Raw genomic sequence first — 24,270 nt, forward strand, 5'->3', positions numbered from 1 at the left:
TGATCTTCTTGCCCAAAATACCTTCCCCCTCCCCTCCTGCCTGGAACCTCACCATTATATACTCTTTTGAAATAAGACAACAGTAATACGGTGAAAAGCGCACGGACTTTGTAGTCAAACTTGCTGGTATGACCATGGATGGGCACGGTGCCTGGCTTCCCTAGGGCTCGGTTTTCTGTGTAAAAAATGGGTATGATAATAATGGTGGTTGTAAAGGTAAGAGTAGGATAAATTGTGTACAGTGCCAAGCAGAGCGCCCATTATTAGAAGTTATTCTTAAATATAAAGGACATTAACACGTCCTGGAGCACCTGCAAACACTTCTTGGAGAAAGAACCATTGAGCCTTCAATCGTGGCGCGGTCCTTTTTTATTTAGCACATTCGTGGAGAAAACCAGCTCAGGAAGATAACTGTAGAAAAGGGAAGGGGAGAAGAAGTAGTGGATAAGGCGGGAACTCTTCCCGGGTTTGCAACACTGGCCTGGGAATAAGGCGCGCTTTAGGCGCCTGCTACAGTACTGGCCCGGGAATAAGGCGCGCTCTCGGCGCCTTGCAGAGCAGGGTTGCAATAAGAAGCACAGCAAATGTTGCAATTGCCAGGCACTGAAGGAAGGAGCCCGTGCACCATAGGCATTCTTGGATGCACTAAGCACTTGGCAGGGTTCTACACTTACACTCTGACATGGGTTCATTACTAAAAATCTGAAGTCCTTGGAGCTTTCTCAAGAGGCAGGTTGGGTTTCTCGCAGCGTGCATGTGAGCACCCGGACCGCTCAGCAAACCTAACTACAAACCACCGCTCCCGGAGTACACCGGGAATCTGGTCGCAAAAACCCAGGGCAAGCAGGCTCCAAGCTTATCGTTTCGTCTTAATCACTAGCCTGATACCCGGACTTTGGGTGCAAATAGAACAGAACCAAATAATCCCATCCATCAGTCACCAAGTTCTAGGAGGGGAGAGCGGCGCTCAGAGCCCAACGCAGGGTAGACTAACTTCGCTTTAGCGTGCTTGGGCGGCTGAGGGCTCCGCACTTTCTGCATCCCTAGCTCTCCGTCTTTTCCCCGGAGGAAGCAAGTGACACCGCTTCCTCTGCGGTCTGGGGAACATCGAAGGTTGCGCGGAGGAATATGCTACAAACATTCCTCCACGAACTCCAGGATCTAGAGTGAAGTCTTGCCCCCCCGCACCCCCCAAAATGACTTTCTCGATCCAGCACAGCCCCATCCTCCAATCACATATTTCGTCCGAGTTGGGAGTAGTCAGTTAAATTGCAATTTGGAGTCACAGTTCCCCACACAGGCATGCCCATTCTCGCAAACACTCGCCCTATTTTACTTACACGCCCCTGCCGCCAGTGCGCCCCCGTCCGGTCCCACCGACACCAACTAGGGGTAATGTGAACGCTAATAGAGGGCGTCTAACCGACGCGAGCGCGTACACTTTGAGCCTGCGGGACGCAACGTACCCCGTATATAAGGCGCGCAAGTCTCAGTTTCGGCGCCAGAAGAGGTCCCGGCGCCAGAAGAGCACCTCACCGGGCAGTTAGTCCCAGCTCCCGCTGCCGCCACGCAGGGGTCGCCAGCGACCCTCGCGAAGAATTTGTGGATGCGCTAGGCTTCATCGACAGCACTGTGGGCATGGAGCGTGATTTCGGGTGCAACCCCTACAGCGCCAGCTACCGCAACCTGGGGGTCGACGAGGAGGAGGAAGAGTATGGTCAGTGCCTAGACGGGCACAGGTGCTTTAGCGGACTCCAGGAGAGGAACTTCCCTGGGAGGATCGGGTTGGATGCGCCGCTGCGCGGCTGTCGCCCTCTATCTTCCATCGCGACCCCATGCCTCCGCAGCCCACACAGCGTGGGCTCCGACGCTCCGGTCTCTCTTTTGCTTTTTTCCTTTCCCAGATGCGAAGCCAAACTTGACCTCACTGATTCTGACGGGAGGAGAGGAGGATACGCGGTCCGAACCTGAGCGCGAAGTGGCGGCGGCAAACTGCGTTGGCGCGGGAGAGCCGAGCTCCTCGAACGACGAAAACCAGGAGGGCGGCTTTGGGGGCGGCTTGGAGCCCCCGCAGCAGCAGGAGGAGCCGGCCCCCCTGGCCGTGCAGGGGCCACTGATCGCGGAGAGGAAGCAGCGCCGCAACCGCGTCGCATTCACTCAGCTGCAGCTGCAGGAGCTGGAGGGCGTTTTCCATCGCACTCATTACCCCGACGTGTTCGCAAGGTAAGTGGCTGGTCCCTCTGGCGCGCAGTTCTCCAGGGGCCTCGGGAGTCTTGGGCTTTTTCCCGGGACCCTTTTCCTTCTCCCCTGACCCAAAAGCCGCTGAGGGGGTTCGAGGGCGCCAGGGTCCGTCCTTGCTCCCAGGGCTTGAGGCAGTGCTTAAGAGAGCTTGCGGGGCGGTGAGATAGTAGCGGAACTAGGGTGAAGCGAGTAAGGGAGTGCGGATTGATCCCGCTTTTATTTAAAATTTTGGTAATTTGCTCATCGTGAGTTTTTAGCGTTAATTTTTGTATTTTGAATATTGCATTAGAATATTTATCGTGATTGCTCAGTTTTTTCGCGCATTTAAAATTTTGCACACGAGGCGAGCTCACTTGCCTTTCGGCCCTGCCACGTGGGGCGCTATTTCCTGGCGGCAGAGTTTCGAGCGTTTAAAAGCCAGCGAGCAAGGAACCCTTGTCGGAGCGCGGGAGTGTACGGAGGGGCAGGCCTATTCTTGCCCGGCAGGAATGGGGGACCAGGACGTATCGATGTGAGGTTTCGGGGCACTTTTTCTGGTTGTGCTGTATTCAGCCTTCGCCAGCCAAAGAGAAAAAAAAAAAATCTCCCTTGAGCGCTTGGCCGATGGTTCGGAGTTCCTCCTTGAGAGTTCCCCTCTTCCTTTACAATAAACCCTTCCTTTACAACAAATACTCTGGTTCAAAACTCCGCTTTAAAGGCTTTTGGCATTTTATTTATTTTCACAGAGGGACCTCCCAAGAAAAGATTTCCAGGGTTGTTCTCTGCTGGTCCACAAAGAGAAAAATTGATGGAGTCATATTCAACTAACAGACACACTACCAGGAACTTTCATATATATTACTTTTTTCTATCCTATTTAATACAGATAAGTTGTCCGTGGCAAAACTCCCTAAAGCAAGCCTCAAGCTGTATTACAGAAAACTGCACTGGGAGGGGGGTAGAAATAATGTACATGACATATTTCATTTTATCCACAACTCCAAATACTGAACATTTGCAATTTTCCTCCCTCAGAGAAGAGATTGCCGGACGTCTGAATTTGACTGAAGCCAGAGTGCAGGTCAGTAAATCGTAAAAGAGCACATGACACAGGGCAGCCAGTCTAAAACATACTTGAGGTTTTGTCCTGGACATTGTGAAATTGGTGTGGTTTGCTGCCTTTCCATGTTTCACAAATAAGTTTTGAACATTGGGTGCCTTGGGGGTGGGAAATGGGATAGGTAAGCTGGAGATTCTGGAAATTTCCCGTTACCAGAGGAAATATGATTTCCTAACAGAAAAAAAAATCGAACACACTTCTCCCCCACCCATACACACACACACACACACACACACACACACACACTTTTCCCCCAATAAAGTTCACCTCCTTTTAACGCTGGTATCTTTCAGGAAGGATGTTAGTCCTCGCTAAAGAAATATTTCTACATAAGATCATGTTGGGGCTCAATCCCACCTGGGAAGTTACAAATTAATGCACTGAAGAGCTTGGTTAAAAGAAGGTTTAACCATACTAAATTATTTGAAATATTTAAAACCAGGTATAAGCTCTTGGCTAAATGAGTGTATTTATAAATACTCAGACACTGGGGTGAAGGAGTAATTCACACACAGAACACAGTGCATGAGTAACTAATGTATGTTTAGTAAACTGAAACTGGGGTGGGAGGGTAGCTTAAAAGTTCCAAGTGCCTGGTCCTACTGCCATTTTGTAAGTGTTTTGTAAAGCCGCGTAGAGAGTGACAGCCTTAAATTTTAATTTTTTGGAAGACTTTGATGTCCGCCTGAAACATTACTAAAATATTAGGATTATGGTAGTAATGGGGAAAGGAAAATTGTCTTAAAGAATGGAACCAAAAAAGGGAACCAATTTTAATAAAGTTCCACTGACCTAAGAAGAGGCGAAAGTTTAGAGAAGTATTGTATACGTTCAAATATATGCATTGTACATGTCACACAAATTCAACTTTATGAAACTACCAAGTGTATAAATGAATATTCTCATGAGGAATCTTTAATACTCTAAGACTTTTTTTTCCCTTTTTGGTGGTAATATTTTGAAAAGGTGGGTTTTCTGGAATCTGATTTTGAGGGTGTTCTCATTTCAGGCCAGATTCTTGTGTTAATTTTTTTTTAAGATTTTATTTATGTATTTTAAAGATTTTATTTATTTATTTGACAGAGAGAGACACACAGCGAGAGAGGGAACACAAGCAGGGGGAATGGGAGAGGGAGAAGCAGGCTTCCCGTGGAGCAGGGAGCCCGATGGAGGGCTTGATCCCAGGACCCAGGGATAATCACCTGAGCGGAAGGCAGACGCTTAACACTGAGCCACCCAGGCAACCCTTATTTATTTATTTGACAGAAAGAGAGAGAGCACAAGCAGGGGGAGCAGCAGGCAAAGGGAGAGGGAGAAGCAGGCTCTCCCAGAGCAGGGAGTTCAATGTGGGGCTCGATCCCAGAACTCTGGGATCATGACCTGAGCCAAAGGCAGACGCTTTACCAACTGAGTCACCCAGGCGCCCCACGTGTGTTAATTTAAAGCACTATTCAGGAAGTGATTATTAATTTGTTGGTTATGGGCTCAAATAGGTGACTATTTGAGGTCATAGAAAATCATAGGTACATCAAAGAAATAGGACAAGTCTTCTACTTTCTCAGGCAGGCAAAGTAATCTCAGAGGAAAATAAAAACAAGGTTTGCTGAGTTGCTTTTCCCCCTCCCTGGGTTTATGTAGTCCTGTCAATTGATTTCTGAAGGGGAAATGAGCCAGAAAATCCAAACTGGGAAGAAGACTATGCTCTCACATATTTTCAAGCTCTGCAGCATGAATTTCCCCCCAAGAAACTTTATAAGAGATGCTTCCCCCCACCTTTTGCAAATATAGTAGACCTCTTTTATGAAACCAGTATTGGGAATATGGACCTAATATTGGCCCATAGCAAAATTTGCCAGATATGGGCTTTATTTATGTTTAGGGAGATCTCACCACTGATACGTTCGAATCTCTCCCAAATGAGCTCTACTACACTGGCTTTTTTTCAGACTGTATATCCATGCAGCAGGACCCCAAATCCTAAGATGGAAGGGAGAAAAGGTAGCTGCCCACAGAGAGAAGAGGCCCTTTGTCTCAATTAAAATACTGCAGTTTGGGAACTTCCAAAAGGATTAAATACAATGTAAACCCTATTAACTAGTATGCCAAGAGGACAGTAAAGTCTAATTGACAACTTTTTCATCTGTTTGTTTGTTAATAGTTGGCAAACACTCAGAGAGGAGCCTCTTTTGTGAGCCCTACCCCCCCCCATTGTTGTTGCACATCTTCCTTAAATGCGTAATTGGACCTTCCGGCCTCAGGAATGAGTGATGGGATTGGAGTCTCCTTGGTTAAGGAGTGGAGCTGTCAGGGCCTAAGGTGCCCCACCCCTGTGGGTAACAGTACCTTCTGTCCAGGATCCTAGAACTGTAGCTAGAGCTGAATGAGCTGACCTGCTCCTGAGCCCAGGGAGGTTTGGAGGGTAAGGTAGATGGGAGCATGCAAAATTGATAGTCATGACAATGGGGTACCCAGTCTCTTATCTGGGGAAAAAATTTTAAGTCTATTGAATTCGGATTCAGTTAAGTTAAACTTTTCCTGAACACTAAAGGCTAAAATAGCAAAGCAGCGTCGAAGGGCCTCAGCAACTCTCATGTCCAGGGCAGTCCTTGGGACCCCGTGATCAGGCCTCCTTTGACATATCACCTGTTTAATTCTCACGAGGTTTAGAAGAATGGTCCCTTCAACATCACTGAAGGAAATTTTCTGTCTAAAACTGCAGTGTGCTCCTACGGATTAGTAACTTCAGACTGAAGAGGAGTGTTTCGAAAAGGGGGTGGTCCCATCAGCTTGACTTCACGTCAGGCCACCTTTATACTATGCTCGACCTCCCCCCTAACCAGGGTGACACTTCCCCCAACGGCTGATGATCCACTGTCTCTTTACCCTGGCGCCAGGCATAGGCGTAAACGTCAGGGAGCCAGTGCACTTTATCACTTGACTTACATCCAAGACCTGGGGTGGGGGCATCACTAAAAAATATTAAAAGTGGGAAGAGAGACAAATCAATGTGCCCAAGTCTGGACTAGCCATGGCTCACTAAGGGTTAGCTGAGGGGAGGTATGTGGTTTGCTTTCTCAAGGTATTTTAGTGATAAGGAAATACTTTCTCCTGCAACAATTTAATAGTTCAGTGGCAGCATTGCATGTTGTGTGTTTTCTTATTATGACATTAACTGTTCAATGTACTAAACCAATCCCTTTTTTCCCTCTGATTGAAGGTCTGGTTTCAGAACAGAAGGGCCAAGTGGAGAAGACACCAGAGGGCCCTGATGTTTAGAAATCTGGCCCCCATTGCCTTGGGGCCTCCTGTGGGAGTGATCTTTGATGGGCCCTATCATGCGATCCCCATTCTAGAGGCCAGGTGGAGATGTGTTCCTCTGGTGCCCCGGGTGCTCATGCCTCCTGGGCCACCCCTGCCACCTGTGCTCCCTGGGCCACCTCTGCCACCTGTGCTCCCTGGGCCACCCCTGCCACCTGTGCTCCCTGGGCCACCCCTGCCACCTGTGTTCCCTGGGCCACCCCTGCCACCTGTGTTCCCTGGGCCACCCCTGCCACCTGTGCTCCCTGGGCCACCCCTGCCACCTGTGTTCCCTGGGCCACCCCTGCCACCTGTGCTCCCTGGGCCACCCCTGCCACCTGTGTTCCCTGGGCCACCCCTGCCACCTGTGTTCCCTGGGCCACCCCTGCCACCTGTGCTCCCTGGGCCACCCCTGCCACCTGTGCTCCCTGGGCCACCCCTGCCACCTGTGCTCCCTGGGCCACCCCTGCCACCTGTGCTCCCTGGGCCACCTCTGCCCCCGGGACCACCCATGATGCCTCTGCCACCTCTACCACCGGTACCTCCCTTTGCTCTGGCCCCTGTAGGCATGGCATGGGCCCCTGTCATCAATGGTCATTTCGCAGGTCCCATTTTCTGAAGTATGGTCTTTATGACAATTTTTCCAAAGTATTTTTTCTGCCTGATATAAATTGTGCATAGCACATCAAGTAATTCTTCAAATAGTTGTTAAATGAATTGAATAACTGAACAAAATCAGTGCCTGTTGTTCTTGTAGGGCATGTTGTATTTTCAGTAAAGTTGCAAATAAATAAACTATTGGTTTTGAGTGCCTAATGTGATAAGTGGGGCATGCATGCGAATTGCTAAGGGAATGGCATTCAAACAGAATGTCAAAGAGGCCTCCTTTCATAACATAGTAGCCCTGAGTCCCGAGTCACCATCAATAGGCCATGTACACCGCAGTTTTCCAAGTGCCCATGCTGGTTTATAGGACCACACAATCTTCCACACACCCCCCCTCCCCGTCCTCAACAATCCTCATTCCCACCCTGTTGTGCCCCGCCCCCCCCCCCCCCCCAGTTTGGAGCACATCCCTGTGCAAGATGGAAGGGGTGAGTCTCTAATGAGAGAGCAGTGTGTTTCCAGGCAGGGCATGTTCCATTCATGCCAAGGAGCTCAAAAGCCATGGACTCTGAGAGAAACTTCCTAAGAGGCTATTCACAGGGCTGTTAAGGGAATGTGACAGCCAAATTCCGAATTCTGTTCACTGCTCTCCATTTTGTGGAAGTGATTGGGGAAATAGGAATCATTGTGGTTCAAAGACAGAAGAAGGGGCTCCAGGAAGGTCAGAAAAGGGCTCTTCTCTGTTTTCTCATCCCCACCCCCAGCCCAAGAGAGCCTATTATTGTAGTTTCCCCAGCTCAGAGGTAGACAGTCCCACCTTCAGGTATATTTTGTCACCTTCAACATCCAAGAAATGATCCCCTGGACAATGTTCCAGAATTAGCACTCACTGAAAAGAAGCACATCTTTGCTTTTTCATGCTGTCTTCATGCAAAGCTGCCAAGGGATGAAAACAAAACCTAAAATGGAAGGGAGAAGGAGGAGGCCAGGCCCACTATTCTTAAAACACTTTCTTTTCAGTAGGACTTTTGCTTTTGATCAATCAATGCACGGTCATTTTCTGACCACAATATGGTCTGAAATGACTACAGTGACTTCAGATAAGGGTGTCACAGTGACACCAGAATTTCCTCTCCCCGAAGGTGGGTTGGGGAGGGGGAGGCCCCGAAGACGAGTTTCGCAGCGGTTATATGTTCCTAGTTTGAAAGGAGGCTTTATTTTCTTGGGAAAGAGTACGATTTTTTGCAGTGTTGTCCAATACTTTTCATTCCTTTCTTCCCTCTCTTCACACAGCAAAGAAGTTGTATCTAATGTGGGACTCCTGCAGTGAGGAGGTCATTGGGAGGGAGGAACATCCAGAAATGCATCTGCATGCCCGTTCCCAAGCTCACTGGCTAGTTTTGAAACAACCATTCTTCTCTCCCATTGTCGACCACTTTCCTTCTCGTTAAACATCAGGTCCCTGAATGCTTTAAGTCCTCTTGGAAATACAGGGTCTGTACAAATAAATCAAAGTTCCAGGACCCCATCCAGCCCTGCCACGCTAAGATTCGAAGTCAAACAGTAAGTACCCAGGACACAAATCCTGCCGTTAACTCTCACATCAGGTCTGACACATGCAAACATAGAACTTTTTTTCCCCCTCAGGCTGCCTGAAAAAAGCAAAAGCAAAAAAGTGAACATGCTTTCCCTTAAGTAGATGGGGTCTTCAAGAGTCATATGTACTATTTTGGGGGCACCTGGGTGGCTCAGTCGATTGTCTGTCTTTGGCTCAGGTCATGATCCCAGCCAGGGTCCTGGGATGGAGCTCCGAGTCAGGCTCTCTGCTCCTCGGGGAGCCTGCTTCTCCCTCTGCCTGCCGTTCCCCCTGCTTGTGTTCTCTCTCTCTCTCTCTCTCTCTCTCTGTCAAATAAAAAAATAAAATCTTTTTTAAAAAAAGAGTGATATGTACTATTTTTAAAATTATATCTACTTCTTTCAGGTGCCAGATGATTTAAGGAAGGGGGGTGGGATGTGAGCAGAGGAAATACGCAAAACATTTCTGCAGATAATAGGTTCCCCCTGTCTAGGTTTTAAAGGGAGAGGTCTTTTAAAATAATCCCACAAAGAGCATTCCTCTTAAAGTGCATTTCAAATATCGCTAAGGCATAGATCAGAAATTAATTTTTTCTAATATAAGGACACTATTTGATAAAAAAAAAAAATCTTTAGAAACTGGCTATCAGCAAATACATTGATCTGAGATAGAGTCTTTACAGATGGCAGTTTGGGCTGAACTGTAAAAATCACAATTTCAGGAGGAGTACAGGAGGTTTGGCATTTTACAGTAATCATTCTGGATGTGCTCTTTCTAAAGTTGTTTCTTATTGAAGAACACATGACAGGGAGCTTTCACAATAGTAACTTTCATGGTCAAATAAAACAAGATATGAAGTATTTGGGGGGAAAATAAAGCCTTTTGTATTAAAACTAGATTCATGCGACCTGGATCTTGTTTCAAACAAATCTAGTCAGAACCTTGGAGATCTAACTTGGAAGTGCCTGAGAAATCAAAATCTCAGCCATCACTGAAACAACAAGTAGTTAGGGAAAAAAGGCAAGGAAGGAAGGGACTAAAAATAATTCTTTAGCTGAGCATACACGGACTCTCCCTTGAAATAGGTATGAAAAGTGACTTTTTAAGCAAAGAGAAGAATTACTATAAATGTGTAAAAAATAAAGGAATGGAGTTTGATCTGAGTTGTTTTCAAAAGAAATCAGACTTTTGCCCAAATTCTGATCGTGGGGTGTCATACCTAAAACCGGGCACGTTCTGAGCACATACGGATATACCATTTGGTGCCGGTGTGACTCTAGGAATTGGTGAAAATCTGAAAGTAAAATAATGGTGTACAATAATAGAGTTATTCCCTGAATCTCTTGACTGGTAAATTCAACTCCGTCTAATTTGAATCCCATAAATCAGGGCCTCCTATTGGAGGAGGTGGGGGAGTCAGTAGAAAGTGGTACATAAACTGGGCTTCTCTAACCTTGAGGGGACCCTTGCTGGAGGCAAATGATATCATAGCATAACCCTCACCCCATGCCCTTCTTTCTAAGAATGCTGATCGAGATGATTCTTCTTGGGGGCTTTTCTCATGCTCCCTCCCACTTAGTCAATACAACAGGATGTCCCAAAGAGAATGAACCCTTGCCTCAGATAGGTTCTTCAGAGGCACTTTTTCATTTTGCCTTCATGAGTATTTTCATACAAGATCCCGTCGGTTTGGCAAGGGAGACACACTCCTTTGTAATTCCTGCAGTAAAAAGACAGCAGTGACAGCGGAACCAGTCCCATCATGTCATGCTACTTTTCCAAGCAAAGGGCCTTTCTTCTGGGGGACACTCAGCTTAAAGGAAGAGACACACGCTGGTATTCTCCCTGCACTGGAGGGGACTTTCACGATGATCCAGCCCACTCCCTTATTTTACAAATGAGGGGAACACAGGCCTTCAGGAGCGGTGGAATGGCCCGCCTGAGGTAGCATGCCCAGTTCATCCCAGAGAAGGCCAGGCTCTGTGTGGCCATGCCCTCTCCCCGGGGCCCAGGATTTCCCAGCTTGGCGGGGCGGGGCGGGGGCACACACCAGCCCAGGTTCCGCTCCTCAGTGCTGTTCACCTCCATCTTCCCAGAACTCTTTCCTTCAAGGGGCTACAAACTCAAGGCTCCTCCTCACGTCTCGGCACCGAGCCATTTTACCTCTAGGAAAAGTAAGCAACTCCCCCTGAAGGCATGCAGGATCATGGTGTCCACTCCTGAACGCTGAACAGCAGGGACTTGAGAGAGTGATGCAGTTTGTACCCTCCTCACAAAAGGCCGAGTGTGCTTCCACGACAATAACCCTCATTTCCCCCAATCCCCTTGCAAAGCGGTGCCTGCCAACTGGCAGCACAACACATAAGAAACAGCCAGCCCTGGGCTTGTGTTGAATTAACTTTTTTTGTAAAGTAGGCTAATCGTTTGGAAACTGTCATTATGCAATTAGTATTCATTTTGAAATGTGGTTATTTATGCTTTGCCTGGATCAATGTCACACTCTTTCTCAGATGCCACCGAAATGCTATGAGGCAGGGACACAAGGTGCAATGGGTGTAAATTCAGTTTGCAAATGCGCCCAGTGGTCTGTATGCCTCCCCATGCAAAGTGTTAGATCTTAAGGAGACTGTCTGGATTCCCAACATTTACATGCAAATATTTTTAGACTCTAGGAAGACAAAAGGCTCCTTCTGAAAGCACACTCTGTTGTGCTTCACAAACAAGGGGACATAAGTGATTGAAGAGGCAGCATACAGGCATGGGCAGAATAATTGATACACCTGGATCCTTCTGACGTGCAGCACCCAGACGAAACTAGGGCCTCTGAGAACTACAGACTTGGAACACGATTCCTCTGTTCTTGGCCCAAGAATCTTGGTTTGGGGAAAAAAAACAAGAGGCAGGGTAGGGGCCAAGGAATAGTCTCTGACCAGTTCCCCTTGAACAAGGGAGAAACAAAAAGATGAGGCAAAAAAAGTTTTAAAGTCAGGAGTGGAAAAGGAGGCCATGGGGACCCGGGGGGAGAAAGAAACCCGTGTCCATGGCTGGGCCCCCAAGATGTCACTGCAGGGTAGGAAGCTGGGTAGTGAGTGGACACTGGCAACTGGGTAGAGTCTCTGGGAGGTAGCCAGTGGGGCCCAAGGTGGTGGCCCTGGCCAGCTGGGCTTTACAAAAAAAGAAGAAAGGAAAAACCGAACTCGGGTTAATATGCAAATCAGTCCCTAACATCTCCTTCCATAGTCCCCATCAGAAGGTAAAGCAATGGGGCTGCTGTCTTTTCCTCTCCTCTGTACTTTCCTTTAACTCAACTGATCACCTTAAGTGGTCTCACCAGGATTGAAATATTCAAGAGGAAAGAGGGAAAGGCAGGACAGAGAAGGGGTCCTACTATGTTACTGCCCCGACCCAGGTCCCCAGCCCCAGCACCTCAAAAAACACCCAGGATTCTATTTCTTCATGTTAACCGGAGGGAACTTCCAAAGATGTCCCGTGAATTCCATGGGCCCACCTACCATTTCGAAACCTCAACTCCAACAGGGAGTCAGAAAGATATTGCAGGGTGCTAAACTGGTTCTTCTGTTTATTTAACACAGAGGCTTAGACTTCAGGCATCCCATGGCCAAGTCTGGTCTTCCCTCGGTGAACATATCCTATAGCTTCATAACTCTGCTTAACACTCTTCTAGAGAGTAGTCAATCCATTCATTCCAAACGGAAAGTAAGGAGGCTGGTTACAAGCTGTGACTCTAGTAAATACATGGGATGAAAAGATGAGGAAGTCATCTTTACAAGTCATGAGGTCACTGTCAAAGAGTAACAAGCAAAGCCAAGGCCAGAAATCAATCACCCTACTCCTCCTTATCATCTCTTCCCCTTGCGAACCCTGAGAAAGCTCCAATCCGAAGGCAAAATTCAAATGGTATTTTTAATAACTCTATTAATAGCTTCCCCACATTTCAGGGACCTCTGCACAAGTATAGCTTATCCTCCCACATAACTGATAAGTTTTATAATATTATACACCAATACCTCAATTAAATAAAATCACATCAGTAGGGAGCTTCAGTTTATCGGGATTGTATATTTATTGCAGGAAGAAAGCCAACTGCCAAGAAAGTCTTTTTTTTCCTCTCTTTTTCCTTTTTAAAGTCTTTTTTTGAATTTCAGGGTTTTTTTTTTTTTTTCCTGTTGTTTTCATTGTGTCGTGCTTTGTATAACCATTTAGAGAAAGTCCCAGGGATCCGCACACATTCAGTGTAATGGCTGAACATCCTAGCAAGGAATTTTGATCTCCAGAATGATGACTCTGAGGCACTACAACCTCACAGCAGAAACCCAGAACCTGTCGTGCTCACTTCTGACCCTACACCTTTGCTTGTGCCATGCTCTTGCACCCCTTCTTCGTCTATTTTTTTTTAAGATTTTATTTATTTGAAAGAGAGACAGAGCATGAGCAGGGGGGGAGGAGGTAGAGGGAGAGGGAGAAGCAGAAAGCTCCCTCCTGAGCAGGAAGCCCAATTTGGGAGGGGGAGGGGCTCGATCCCAGGACCCTGAGATCATGACCTGAGCTGAAGGCAGACGCTTAACCAACTGAGCCACCCAGGCGCCCCACGCCTCTTCCTCTTCTAGCTGAGTCATTTAGTGCTTGACCACTTCTCTCTTGCCTTTTCCTCCTTCTTTCATTGTTCCTCCCTTTCTCAGTCCTGCCTACCCAGCTGTCACCTCCCCTCCCGAAATCTCTATGGGCCTGAGTTATGGATCACTCATTTGACAAGAACCTTCATAACTTATGGCATCCTACTGAAACTTAACCATTTGTAGATGCAATTCTTGATGCCTTTACCTGCACAGTAGTACCCGAAGTTTCCCACTGGGTCTCCTTTATTTTCTTGATCCCCCATTGCACGCAGGCTAGTGCTTTACATTCAACAATAATAAATGGTGATAATGGTAACAGCTAAAATTTTCTGAGGGTTTACAATGTGCCAAATACTGTGCTGAGCAATATACATGGATTGCAATTATTGCTATTCTACAGATGAGGAAACTAAGACACAAAGAGGTTAAACAACCTGCCTAAAACCAAGAAACAGACTCTGAACTACAGAGAACAAACTGCTGGTTACCAGAGGGGAGGTGGTGGTGGGGATAGGTGAAATACATGATGGGGATTAAGGAGGACACTTGTTGTGATGAGCACTTGCTGAATCACTATATTGTTGTTGTGTTTTTATTTAAGTAATCTCTATACCCGATAGGCTCATAGGCTCGAAATCACAATCCTGAGATCAAGAGTTGCATGTTCATCCGAATGAGCCAGCTAGGGGTCCCCTTGAATCACTATATTGTACAAATGAAACTATTATTATGCCATATGTTAACTAACTGGAATTCAAATTAAAAAAACTTATTAAAAATTTAAAAAGTAATTAAAAAACCTGCCCAAAATGACACAGCTGAAAAGTGACTATGATAGACTTCAAACCAAAAAGTCTTTGTCACTTTGATGTATACATAATCATTGAATTGAATATTGAATTCATTGAATTCCCCTTTAAATTTGAGAATAAAATGGACTAATGAATGTTTTCACACTTTGTTCAACAGAAATACACAAAAACAAGGGTTTCTTGTTAAATTTCAACTCATCAGCCAGTTTCATTAAGAAGAATAACCCCCGGGTGCCTGGGTGGCTCAGTTGGTTAAGCAACTGCCTTCGGCTCAGGTCGTGATCCCAGGGTCCTGGGATGGAGCCCCGCGTTGGACTCCCTGCTCAGCGGGGAGTCTGCTTCTCCCTCTGACCCTCCCATCTCCTGCTTTCTCTCTCTCTTTCAAATAAATAAATAAAATCTTAAAAAAAGAAGAAGAACCCCATTTCTTGGGCATTCTGATGCTTTAAGGATTTACTTTAATGTATCATCATGCAATATTTCTGCATAAAAATTAATCAGACAAATTTATTAGGTATTGACCTGTTTTTTTAAATTTGTTCTTCTACTTGCACCATTCAAATGGGTTCCCTTTTTTTCCTGTTTTAAGCTTTTCTTTTCTTTGGGTGAATGATAAACTGTCTGTGAACACAGGATATCATTGGAATCTGGAAGTATACTTTAAAAAGCAAGGCAAGGTCAGAGCATGAATGTGGCCAACTCCTCCTTTGAATCTGATGTTTTCAAATTGTTCCTATTTTAGTGGGGGGTTTTTTGTTTATTAGTGTAGTTTATCTGACAATAGTTATAAAAGTAGTTCATGCATCACATATATTGGATAGTCAAATTGTTTTCAACAGGGGTGCCAAGACCAGTCAATACAGAAAGGGCAGTCTCCTCAACAAATGGTGCTGGGAAAACTGTATATCTACATGCAAAAGAACGAAAGTGGATCTTTACCTTACACAAGATGCAAAAATTACCTCAGAATGGATCAGAAACCTAAGTAACCTCTTCCCCTAGGGGCCCAGTGTACAGCTTTATCCAAATCATGCACTGGGCTCTGCATTATTGGCTCTTCTCTCTCTCTCTTTTGCAAGCACTTGCACATGAGATCTTTAGATTGAAAATATCCTGGAGTGGTCACATCAATCCATTTCATTCAGTGCTTCTTTTGGACATTAGACTGTCCCACTAGCTGTCAAGTTGCTCCCAGTGAGGTCAAATAAGAAACAGTTGTCCACTTATGGTAGAATTTTTCCAGTGTGGAATTCTAATTGGTTAGCCCAGGAGTTCCGGAAATATTTGGTAAATCTAGTGGCCTAATAATTTGACGAAACTCCTCCCCATAAAAAGCAAGAACAATTCATCATCAGAGAAGAAAGCCTGGTGATCCCGGTGTTAGATGGACAAAGCCAGTGCCCCAGGAAGGTTTCAGGACTCAAGTCTGCACTAAGAAGTATTCAGGAAGAAAATAATTTTTTTAAATCCTACATCAAAAACTAATGATGTACTGTATGGTGACTAACATAACATAATAAAATAAATACATAAAAAGAAATAAATCCTTTCAAAAACAAATTAGTGACGGGCACCTGGGTGGCTCAGTCGGTTAAGCGTCTGCCTTTGGCTCAGATCAGGATCCCAGGGTTCTCGGATGGAGCCCGCATTGGGCTCCCGGCTCAGCGGAGAGTCTGCTTCTCTCCTCCTGCCTCTCCCCCAGCTCCTGCTCCCGCGCGGGCGCTCTCTCCCTCTCTCTGTCAAATAAATAAATACATATCTAAAAAAAAAAAAAAAAAAAAAAAAACAAATTAGTGATTAAAACCTTTTTTAGTCTTGAATCTCTTAAACAATTAGTGCCATAATTGGAAAGGGCCCACAAATTCAAATGGACACAGACTATAAAAATGTCCCCACCGCCGCCACTCCAACCCCTCCTCCCCCAGTCCCACCCTCATCTCCCTAGAACCCAGCTCCGGCTCAGCTCTCAGTACCGGCGGCGGCCACTAGAGGGTCAATGCTTGCGAAGAGGGGTAGTGAATGGAAGGTAAATGCCCCAGTAGTCCATGACCTACGATTTTAACGCCGGCATAAAAGGGATCAATCAGTGTAGTGACTTGTAAACGAAAATGATGCCTTCCTCCAGGTTGGGCTGAGCTGAGCTTTCACAGGAACCGCCCTCCGCAAGCGCGACGCCCCTGACCGCTTGCACCTGCCTGCCTGTGAGCCCTGGCCTCCCCTAACTTCCCATTTGAACAGCACGGGCGGCTCCCAGGAAACCAGGTAAGAGTAGCATCAGGCCACTCGGAGGGCGGGGAAAGGGGGTGTTCTCTCAGAGATTAAAGCGTTTACCCACCAACCTTGGGGCGCGTAGACCAACCACTTTTGCAAAGTAGGCTGTTAATAGGCAATCAATACAAAAATTTCCAGCCTGGTTTCACAAAAGTCGAGTGGTAGGGGTTCCCAGCTGAAAACGTTCCTACTCTAAATTTTCCCCAGTTCCCATCCCAAATCTCATAATCTCCTGATTTACCTCTTAATCTCATCCTATAACCAATTGTTTCTACATAGAGGATAGCTAATAGTGTGCTTTGTTTTTGGTTTAACAATATTTCATAAGTATTTTTCCACATTTTATCATATTCTTCACATTGATCGTTTTAATGTTTGTGTTCATATTTTGTAACTTGTTTATAGTTTTTTTCTAATACATAATGAGCAATCAATAGCTATTTGTTGAATAACTAAGCATCTTTGCGTGCAGAGATAGAGATACAGCTTTTTTCTTTGAAACTTTTTTCTCGAGCTAAATTTCTGGGCCTGGAATACAATAGTCAGAGGGTAAGAATTTTTTCATTGCTCTGGCTACATATTGGCATGGAAGGCAGTGTACACAGAGTTTTGGTTAAGAACACAGTGCTTAGGGGTGCCTGGGTGGCTCAGTCAGTTAACTGTCCGCCTTTGGCTCAGGTCATGATCCCAGATCCTGGGATCAAGACCCGCATCAGGCTCCCTGCTAAGCTGAGAGCCTGCTTCTCTCTCTCTCTCTGCCAAATAAATAAATAAAATCTTTTTTTTTTTTTTTTTTTTAAAGAACGCAGGGTTTGGACTTCAACAAAACATTGTTAGGCTGGTTCTGCCTATACTAGCTATGTGGGGATAGACTAGTTACTCCACCTTCCTGAATCACAGTTGCCTCAATTTTGAAATGGGAGATTTCTTTCTGCACAGAAATGTTATGGGGAAGGTGGGCATAATAAATGTTGGCTACTCTTATTATTATGATCACCACTGCCAACACATGTATTTCCCCACAGCCTCATGAATATTTGGGTTTTATCTTTCAAAGCAATCTTTGGTTGATTAAATGGGTATAAAATGGTACTTTGTTGTATGCATATTTTCTTGGCACATAATGAGGTTTATATGTTGTACAGGTATTGACTTATTCCATGTGCTTCTTGTTCTGCAAACTGTCCTCTTCCCCACAGTTGGGATTATATTTTATCAAATAATTGTGCTCAGGAAGAATAGTCTATTCTAGTTTTTAGATTTGATTTTACCTGATTTTAACTCAGTTAAAATTCCAGCTAAGATCAATTGTGCCCCATAGTAGGAGATGCACAATCCTAAGCTAATTTTTCCCTTCACTATCTAGTTGTTTCAAAGTGCTTACCAAATATAAAATATTTTGCCCATTGTTTTATGGTGAATATTTGACATCTATTTATGTTATGTATGCTAAAAGCTACTTCCAACCTCTCTCCTCTGTTCCATTGATAAATATTTCACTTTTGAGCCAGCATCACAGTCTTTTTTTTTTAAATAAAGCTTTTTTTTGAAAGATCTTATTTATTTGAGAGAGAGAGAGATCACAGAGGCAGAAGGAGAAGCAGACTCACCGCTGAGCAAACAGCCTGATGCGGGGCTCAATCCCCAGGACTCTGAGATCATAACGTGAGCTGAAGGCAGACATGTAACCGACTGAGCCACCCAGGCGCCCCCAGCATCACAGTCTTAAAGATTACTGCTTTGTAGCTTGTTCTAATGTGTGATGAGACAAATCTTTACTTATTAGTCTTCAGACTATCCTTTTTTTTCTTGCATATTTTTCCTTTTTAACTGAAATTGTGTTAAATTTTGAAAATCATTGGAAGCAAATTGTCATATTTACAAATAGGTTGTCTTCCCGTTCAAGAACAGATCCATAGTGGGCCATTTTACAAATAACACCCGAATCTTAAATATTCTGTCAGTATTGCCAAAAACTCACAACTGCCCCCTAATCTATTTTGTCTCTAATAACGGGGGTCAATTCTCTCTATAACATTCAGTAGCTGTGGTAAGCAGAGTAATACATACCCAAGGATGCCCATGTCTTATTTCCCAGAATTTGTGAATATGCTATGTTACATGGCAAAGGAGAATTATGGTAGAAGATAGGATTAAGGTTGTTAATCAGCTGACTTTAAAATAGGGAGATGATCTGGTTTATCCAGGTGGGCCCAATGTAAGCACAAGGGTCCTTAAAAGTAAAAGAAGAAGGCAGAAGAGAAGATCAGAGTGATGAGATGCGAAAAGGACTCAAATGGCCATTGCTGGCTTTGAAGATGCAGGAAAGGAGTCATGAGTCAAAGAATGTAGGCTGGAAACAAAAGGAAACACACTAGTCCCCAGAGCCTCCACAGGGGAACACAGCCCTGCTGATACCTTGATTTTAGCCTAGTGAGACTCATACTGGACTTCTAACCTACAGAGCTGTAAAATAATAAATATGTGTTCTAAGCCACGGTTTGTGGCTTTATATAACAGCCATAGGAATCTAAAACATTATTGAAGTGAAAGCTCTGTGAGTGAGTCTCCTTACACTGACCCTGGTGCTCTCCGCCCTTAACCTTCTTTCCTTGAGGTCAGTAAAAGTTAGCAGGCCTGGCCCTGGCCCCTGCCTTTTCTGGCTCCCAGAACATAGGAGACATCTTTCCAGAAATCAGTTGCTTCTGCCTGGTACATTCTGGACCACTTTGTTTAGTCCTGTCTGCCCACTTTTGCACTTCTGTCTTCACGCCTGAAACACTTGGGAACCTGTAGGTACTCAGAAGTGGGGGAAAGGGGACAGGGGAGCTTGAAATCACACTCCCATTATAGCCTCACCTCAGGTCGATCAGACTGGTAAAATTTTCACACCATCCAAAGACTTTCTCAAACATACATTCTTCCCTTAAAGTCCAGAAAAGATTTTCTGGCATCACTAGGCACTTGTTTTGAAGTATGTAATAAGTGAGCTCTTAGGATGAAAAGCCCAGAGTCCATCCAGCTCATGGCAGACTGAATTTGGAATTTCCACATCAAACCTATTGTGCCTCTGACAATTAAAATCTTTTTTAAAAAAAGATTTTATTTATTGGTCAGAGACAGAGAGCACAAGCAGGGGGAGTGGCAGGCAGAGGGAGAGGGAGAGGCAGGCTCCCTGCTGAGCAAGGAGCTCGATGCAGGGCTCAATCCCAGGACCCCGGGATCATGACCTGAGCTGAAGGCAAAAGCTTCACCGACTGAGCCACCCAGGCGCCCGCCCCTAAAATCTCTAATATTAGAATGCTCTTTCATTTCAAAGTATAAAGTAAATTTTCATTCTATTTCATGTATAAAAATGTACAAAAACACAATGTATGAACCACATATGGCTGGGATTACATAAAATGGAACTAGTCTAAGGGGCTGGTCAGAGAGGAAATAAAATTTCCTTTTGCTGGGGCACATTGGTGGAGATAGTACTATTATAAACCACCCCCTCTTGGTAGCTTTCATTTATTGTGCCTTTACTCTGTGCCAAGTGATGTGCTAAATAATTTAAATGGATGATCTTATTTGGCCATCACATTAACCCTAAGAGTTAGGTAATGATACCCTTACTTAAAGATGAGGAAGTTGTTGCCCACAGTCACAAAGTGAATAAAAGCTAGCATTCAAAGTCAGGTTTGTCCAACTCCAAAGCCCTTGCTCTGTCAAGTTTGAATACAGTGGTAAAGCACTGGGATGCTAGTGTTCTGGCTTCCAATTCTAGCTCTGCCGATTGTTTGTTCCAAGTGTTTGTTCCTGGGAAATTACCTAATGTCTATTTCTTTAGCATCTTTCTCTGTAAGACTGAAAGAATAGAGAAGTGATGAGAGGAGTAAATAATAATAATATAACTTATGTACCTAGTACAACCCCTAGCTTCAGAGTAAGCACTCAGAAAATGTTCACTGCTGTTACTCCATACTGTCTCCTATCATCACATTATAATCTGTCCAGTCACCTTTCTTATGTAGCACAACAGAAAGGACTAGGAGTCAGGTGGTCTGAGTTCTTGTCACAGCTCTTTGACTATCTCTGTAATTGATCAAGCCACTTAACCTTCTGTATCTACGTTGTTTCATATAAAATTATGGCAGCAAAACCCTCTATAAAGAGATAAATGTGTTATGCAGACATAAGGAATCATTCCATCTATTACTTTTTAGAGATCAGAATATCATATTCATATTTCTACTCCCATCCCCCTTCCCCAGACCAACCCTCCCCATTCTTATTCCTCCCCCAAAGAAAGAGAGAGGAAATCAGATGAGGTGAATGGCGTGGAGAAGAATTAAAAAGTTAGCAGGGTGGATATTTGATGATAATAAAGAATTGGTAATATTTTGGCTGTGATAATGATACTATGGTTATGTTTATAAAAAGAGACTGTCTTTTAGAGATACATATTGAAATATTTAGTGATAAAATGATATGTCTGGATTTGCTTCAGAATAACCCAGGGGTGGGGGTAGGTAGGAGTGTTGGATAACGGGTGAGGGCATTGATGTAATAAGATTGGCTATGAATGACAGTTGTTGAAACTGGGTGATGGGTGAATGGGGTTCTTCTTATGATTCTACTTTTGTATGTGTTTGATATTTTCCATAATAAGACTTTAAAAAAAATATCAAGGGTTGCAAACTCAAATGCCTACAGAGCCAGGCAGGTAACATAAATGAGGGAAGCACCAGATGGGGACCATGAAGAACCAAGAAAGAATATGTCTCGTCCATAGGGGATGGCCATACTCAGCTCCAGCTGACTGTTGCTGGATGGAAATATGGGGCTGGGCTGCCAGATTTTCCAGTTTTTCAAGAGAAGCCAAAAATAAAAAATTTTATATGAAATCTTCCAATCCTTAAAAGTTGGCAACTAATTCAAATATGTTTTATCAACACTGCAGTGGCCAACTAAAACAAGTCTGAGGACCAGATTCAGCCTGCAACTGCCAATTTGTAACCTCTGCCTAAAAGGCTAATTTTAGGCAATTTTCACAACTCAGAAGCACTAGAAAGAGATGGAAAGCCCTTCCAAAATCAACAAAATTAGAATGCCATCATTCTGCCCTGATCTGCCTCATTATAAGTCCTGCTTCCATATATGCTCTGTTCTCCACCTTCCATCCCTACCTGAGGTTCTCTAACTTTATCCTTTACTCTTATTACATAGGTCTGATCTCAAATCCGTGACCACTGAGGACCAAGATATCATGAGGTCCCAAGACAAGAGGCCTCATGATAACAAACGAAGCTTTAGATTCCACCTGACCTGACCCTTCTTTCTGACACATTTTGCTGCTCTTCTCAATGATAAGCAGGTAACTTGGGAGAGTCTTAAGAAACATTATGCCCAAAGGGACAAGGAAATAGGCTGGGAAGGGCAGGGCACCCTAGTGAAGGAGCAGGTCTTGTGTTATCCTTTAAACCCAAAGTAGTCACTCCCGACTGACAGCCCACAGGGCAGGCATTTACTGTGCATTTTCTGGTCATGGGGTGGAGGGAAAGGGTGGGTCTGTTCTGAGACCTCCACTCTCCATCATTCAATTCTTTTTCTATGACTACAAGATTTTTTTTAAGATTTTATTTATTTATTTGTCAGAGAGAGAGACAGTGAGCACAAGCAGGGGGAGTGGCAGGCAGAGGGAAAAGCAGCTCCCCACTGAGCACGGAGCCCGATGTGGCACTCAATCCCAGGACCCCGGGATCATGACCTGAGCTGAAGGCAGACGCTTAACCGACTGAGCCACCCAGATGTCCCTCTATGACTACATGCTTATGGGATGTCTGAGAGGGTGATAAATGTACAGTTTTTTTCTCTGAGAGGTCAGGGCAGGCTTCCTTGAGAAGTGATGTTTTAAGCTGAAGAGAGAAGGATGAGTAGGAGTTAACCAGAGGAAGAGTGGATGGAAAAGCATTTCAGGCACAGAGGACAGCATGGGCAAAAGCCCTAAGGTAGAAAAGCACTTGGCGCTGTTGAAGAATCAACAGAAAGCCAGTACACCTGCAGAAAGGAGGAAAGTGGCTGGAGATATGGCTAAGGTATCAGGCAAAAGCCAGATCATGCAGAGCCTTGTCAGGCCTGAAATGGAGAGCCCAGTGTCCCATGACACCATGCTGGACACTATGGAGGCTACAGACACAATTCAGACTTAGTCCCTGCCCTCCAGTAGCAGACAGTAACCAGCAAGATGTTGGGCAAGTGCTACCAGGGTTGCCAAAAAATGTTACTGGAAGGTAGGGAGGAGGAAGTGATTACTTTGAATGGAGGGATTTGGGGAGGCTTCAGAGTAGAGGAGACAGTTACGTGCACCTTGAGGGATAAATAGGATTTCAACTGACAAAGACGGTGGGTTGAGAATTTCTGGCAGTGGGAGCAGCCTGCACAAAGGAACAGAGGCAAAGCAGTTCAGAGCATGTTTGGGAAGAAAAGAGAGCAAAGTTGGGGGTGGGAGCAATATTTGAGAAATAACACTATCATACAACACAACTTTGAGGAGGCCTTGAATGCCTAGCTAAGACATTTTGTCTTCGTTCTCTTGGTAATGGAGAGCGACTGAAAGCTTTTTCTTTTTTTTTTTTTTTAAGATTTTATTTATTTATTTGACAGAGAGAGACACAGCGAGAGAGGGAACACAAGCAGGGGGAGTGGGAGAGGGAGCCCGATGCGGGGCTCGATGCAGGGCTCGGTGCAGGGCTCGATTCCAGGACTCTGGGATCATGACCTGAGCCGAAGGCAGACACTTAACGACTGAACCACCCAGGCGCCCCTGAAAGCTTTTGAGTAGAGGAGGCCTATGCTTTAGGAAACTCTGGCAGCAGTGTGGTCAGGGAGGGAAACCACAGCCTCAGGGCTTTCTTAGCAATGTAACAATGCCTAGACATGGCTAGCAATAGGGAATAGAAATTACCCAGAAGAGGTCTAGATCTAATGACGCCTTGGGGGAAAAGGATACTTTTTATGACTGTTTGCAATGGTCCAGTTTAGGGAAGTGGAGGGGGGGGGTGGTTCCCAAATAATGAAATATAATGAGAGAACACAGTCTGTTCAGTACAAGTGACAGTAATTTGGGGGGCAGAGGGGAACAGAGAGACTGGAGACAGAATGAGAGTCTTATTTTACCCTGTGTCACAAAAAAAGAATAATCTGCCTGACTCTCACAAAGACATCTGCCCTGGCTGGGAGATGGGGTTAGATGATCTCAAAGGGGCCTTTCCCAACTCTAGGATTCTTGGAATGTGAAGTGGGCAATGAGTCCAGTGATATCAGAGTATAGCAAATGCTGAAAAAAAAAAAAATGGGAAACTGAAGCCAGGCTCTTCCAATAACTGAGCTGAGCCAACACAGTCCTTCTGGAGGAGGAAAGGGAGTTGATAGTGAGGAAACCAGCTCCCAAAGGAACCAAAGATAGGGGCATCCTACCCAACACACCTGAGAGGAACCCACAAGCTCGCATGTGGTCAGCAGAAGGCCTGGAGGGCTCCTCCCACCAGAGACATGACTCTGTGTTCTCCCATCTCTCCAGACCAGTCAAGCACAAGAGAACCACTGGCTCGCTTTCCTTTCAAAGATGGCATCTTGGGGGTATAGCTCAGTGGTAGAGCATCTGACTGCAAAGATGGCATCTTGTAGCACAGAACTTGACTGTTTTCAAGTTTTAGCCTAAGCCTGTCAAGCTCACCTAAGGGTTGG

At 45.1% G+C, this 24,270-nt stretch overlaps 1 protein-coding gene across 1 annotated transcript; it reads left to right on the forward strand.

Annotated features, from left to right (window-relative positions):
- The first annotated feature begins 1,510 nt into the window (after positions 1–1,510).
- Positions 1,511–21,853, forward strand: ESX1 (ESX homeobox 1). Its single transcript, XM_078064004.1, has 5 exons — positions 1,511–1,717; positions 1,905–2,223; positions 3,256–3,301; positions 6,558–6,871; positions 21,751–21,853. Exons 1-5 carry the CDS (start codon positions 1,639–1,641, stop codon positions 21,851–21,853), a joined length of 861 nt encoding a protein of 286 aa, XP_077920130.1. The 5' UTR covers positions 1,511–1,638.
- Positions 21,854–24,270: the final 2,417 nt, after the last annotated feature.

The sequence above is a fragment of the Halichoerus grypus genome, chromosome X (assembly GCF_964656455.1).
Source record: "Halichoerus grypus chromosome X, mHalGry1.hap1.1, whole genome shotgun sequence".
Lineage (NCBI taxonomy): Eukaryota > Metazoa > Chordata > Mammalia > Carnivora > Phocidae > Halichoerus > Halichoerus grypus.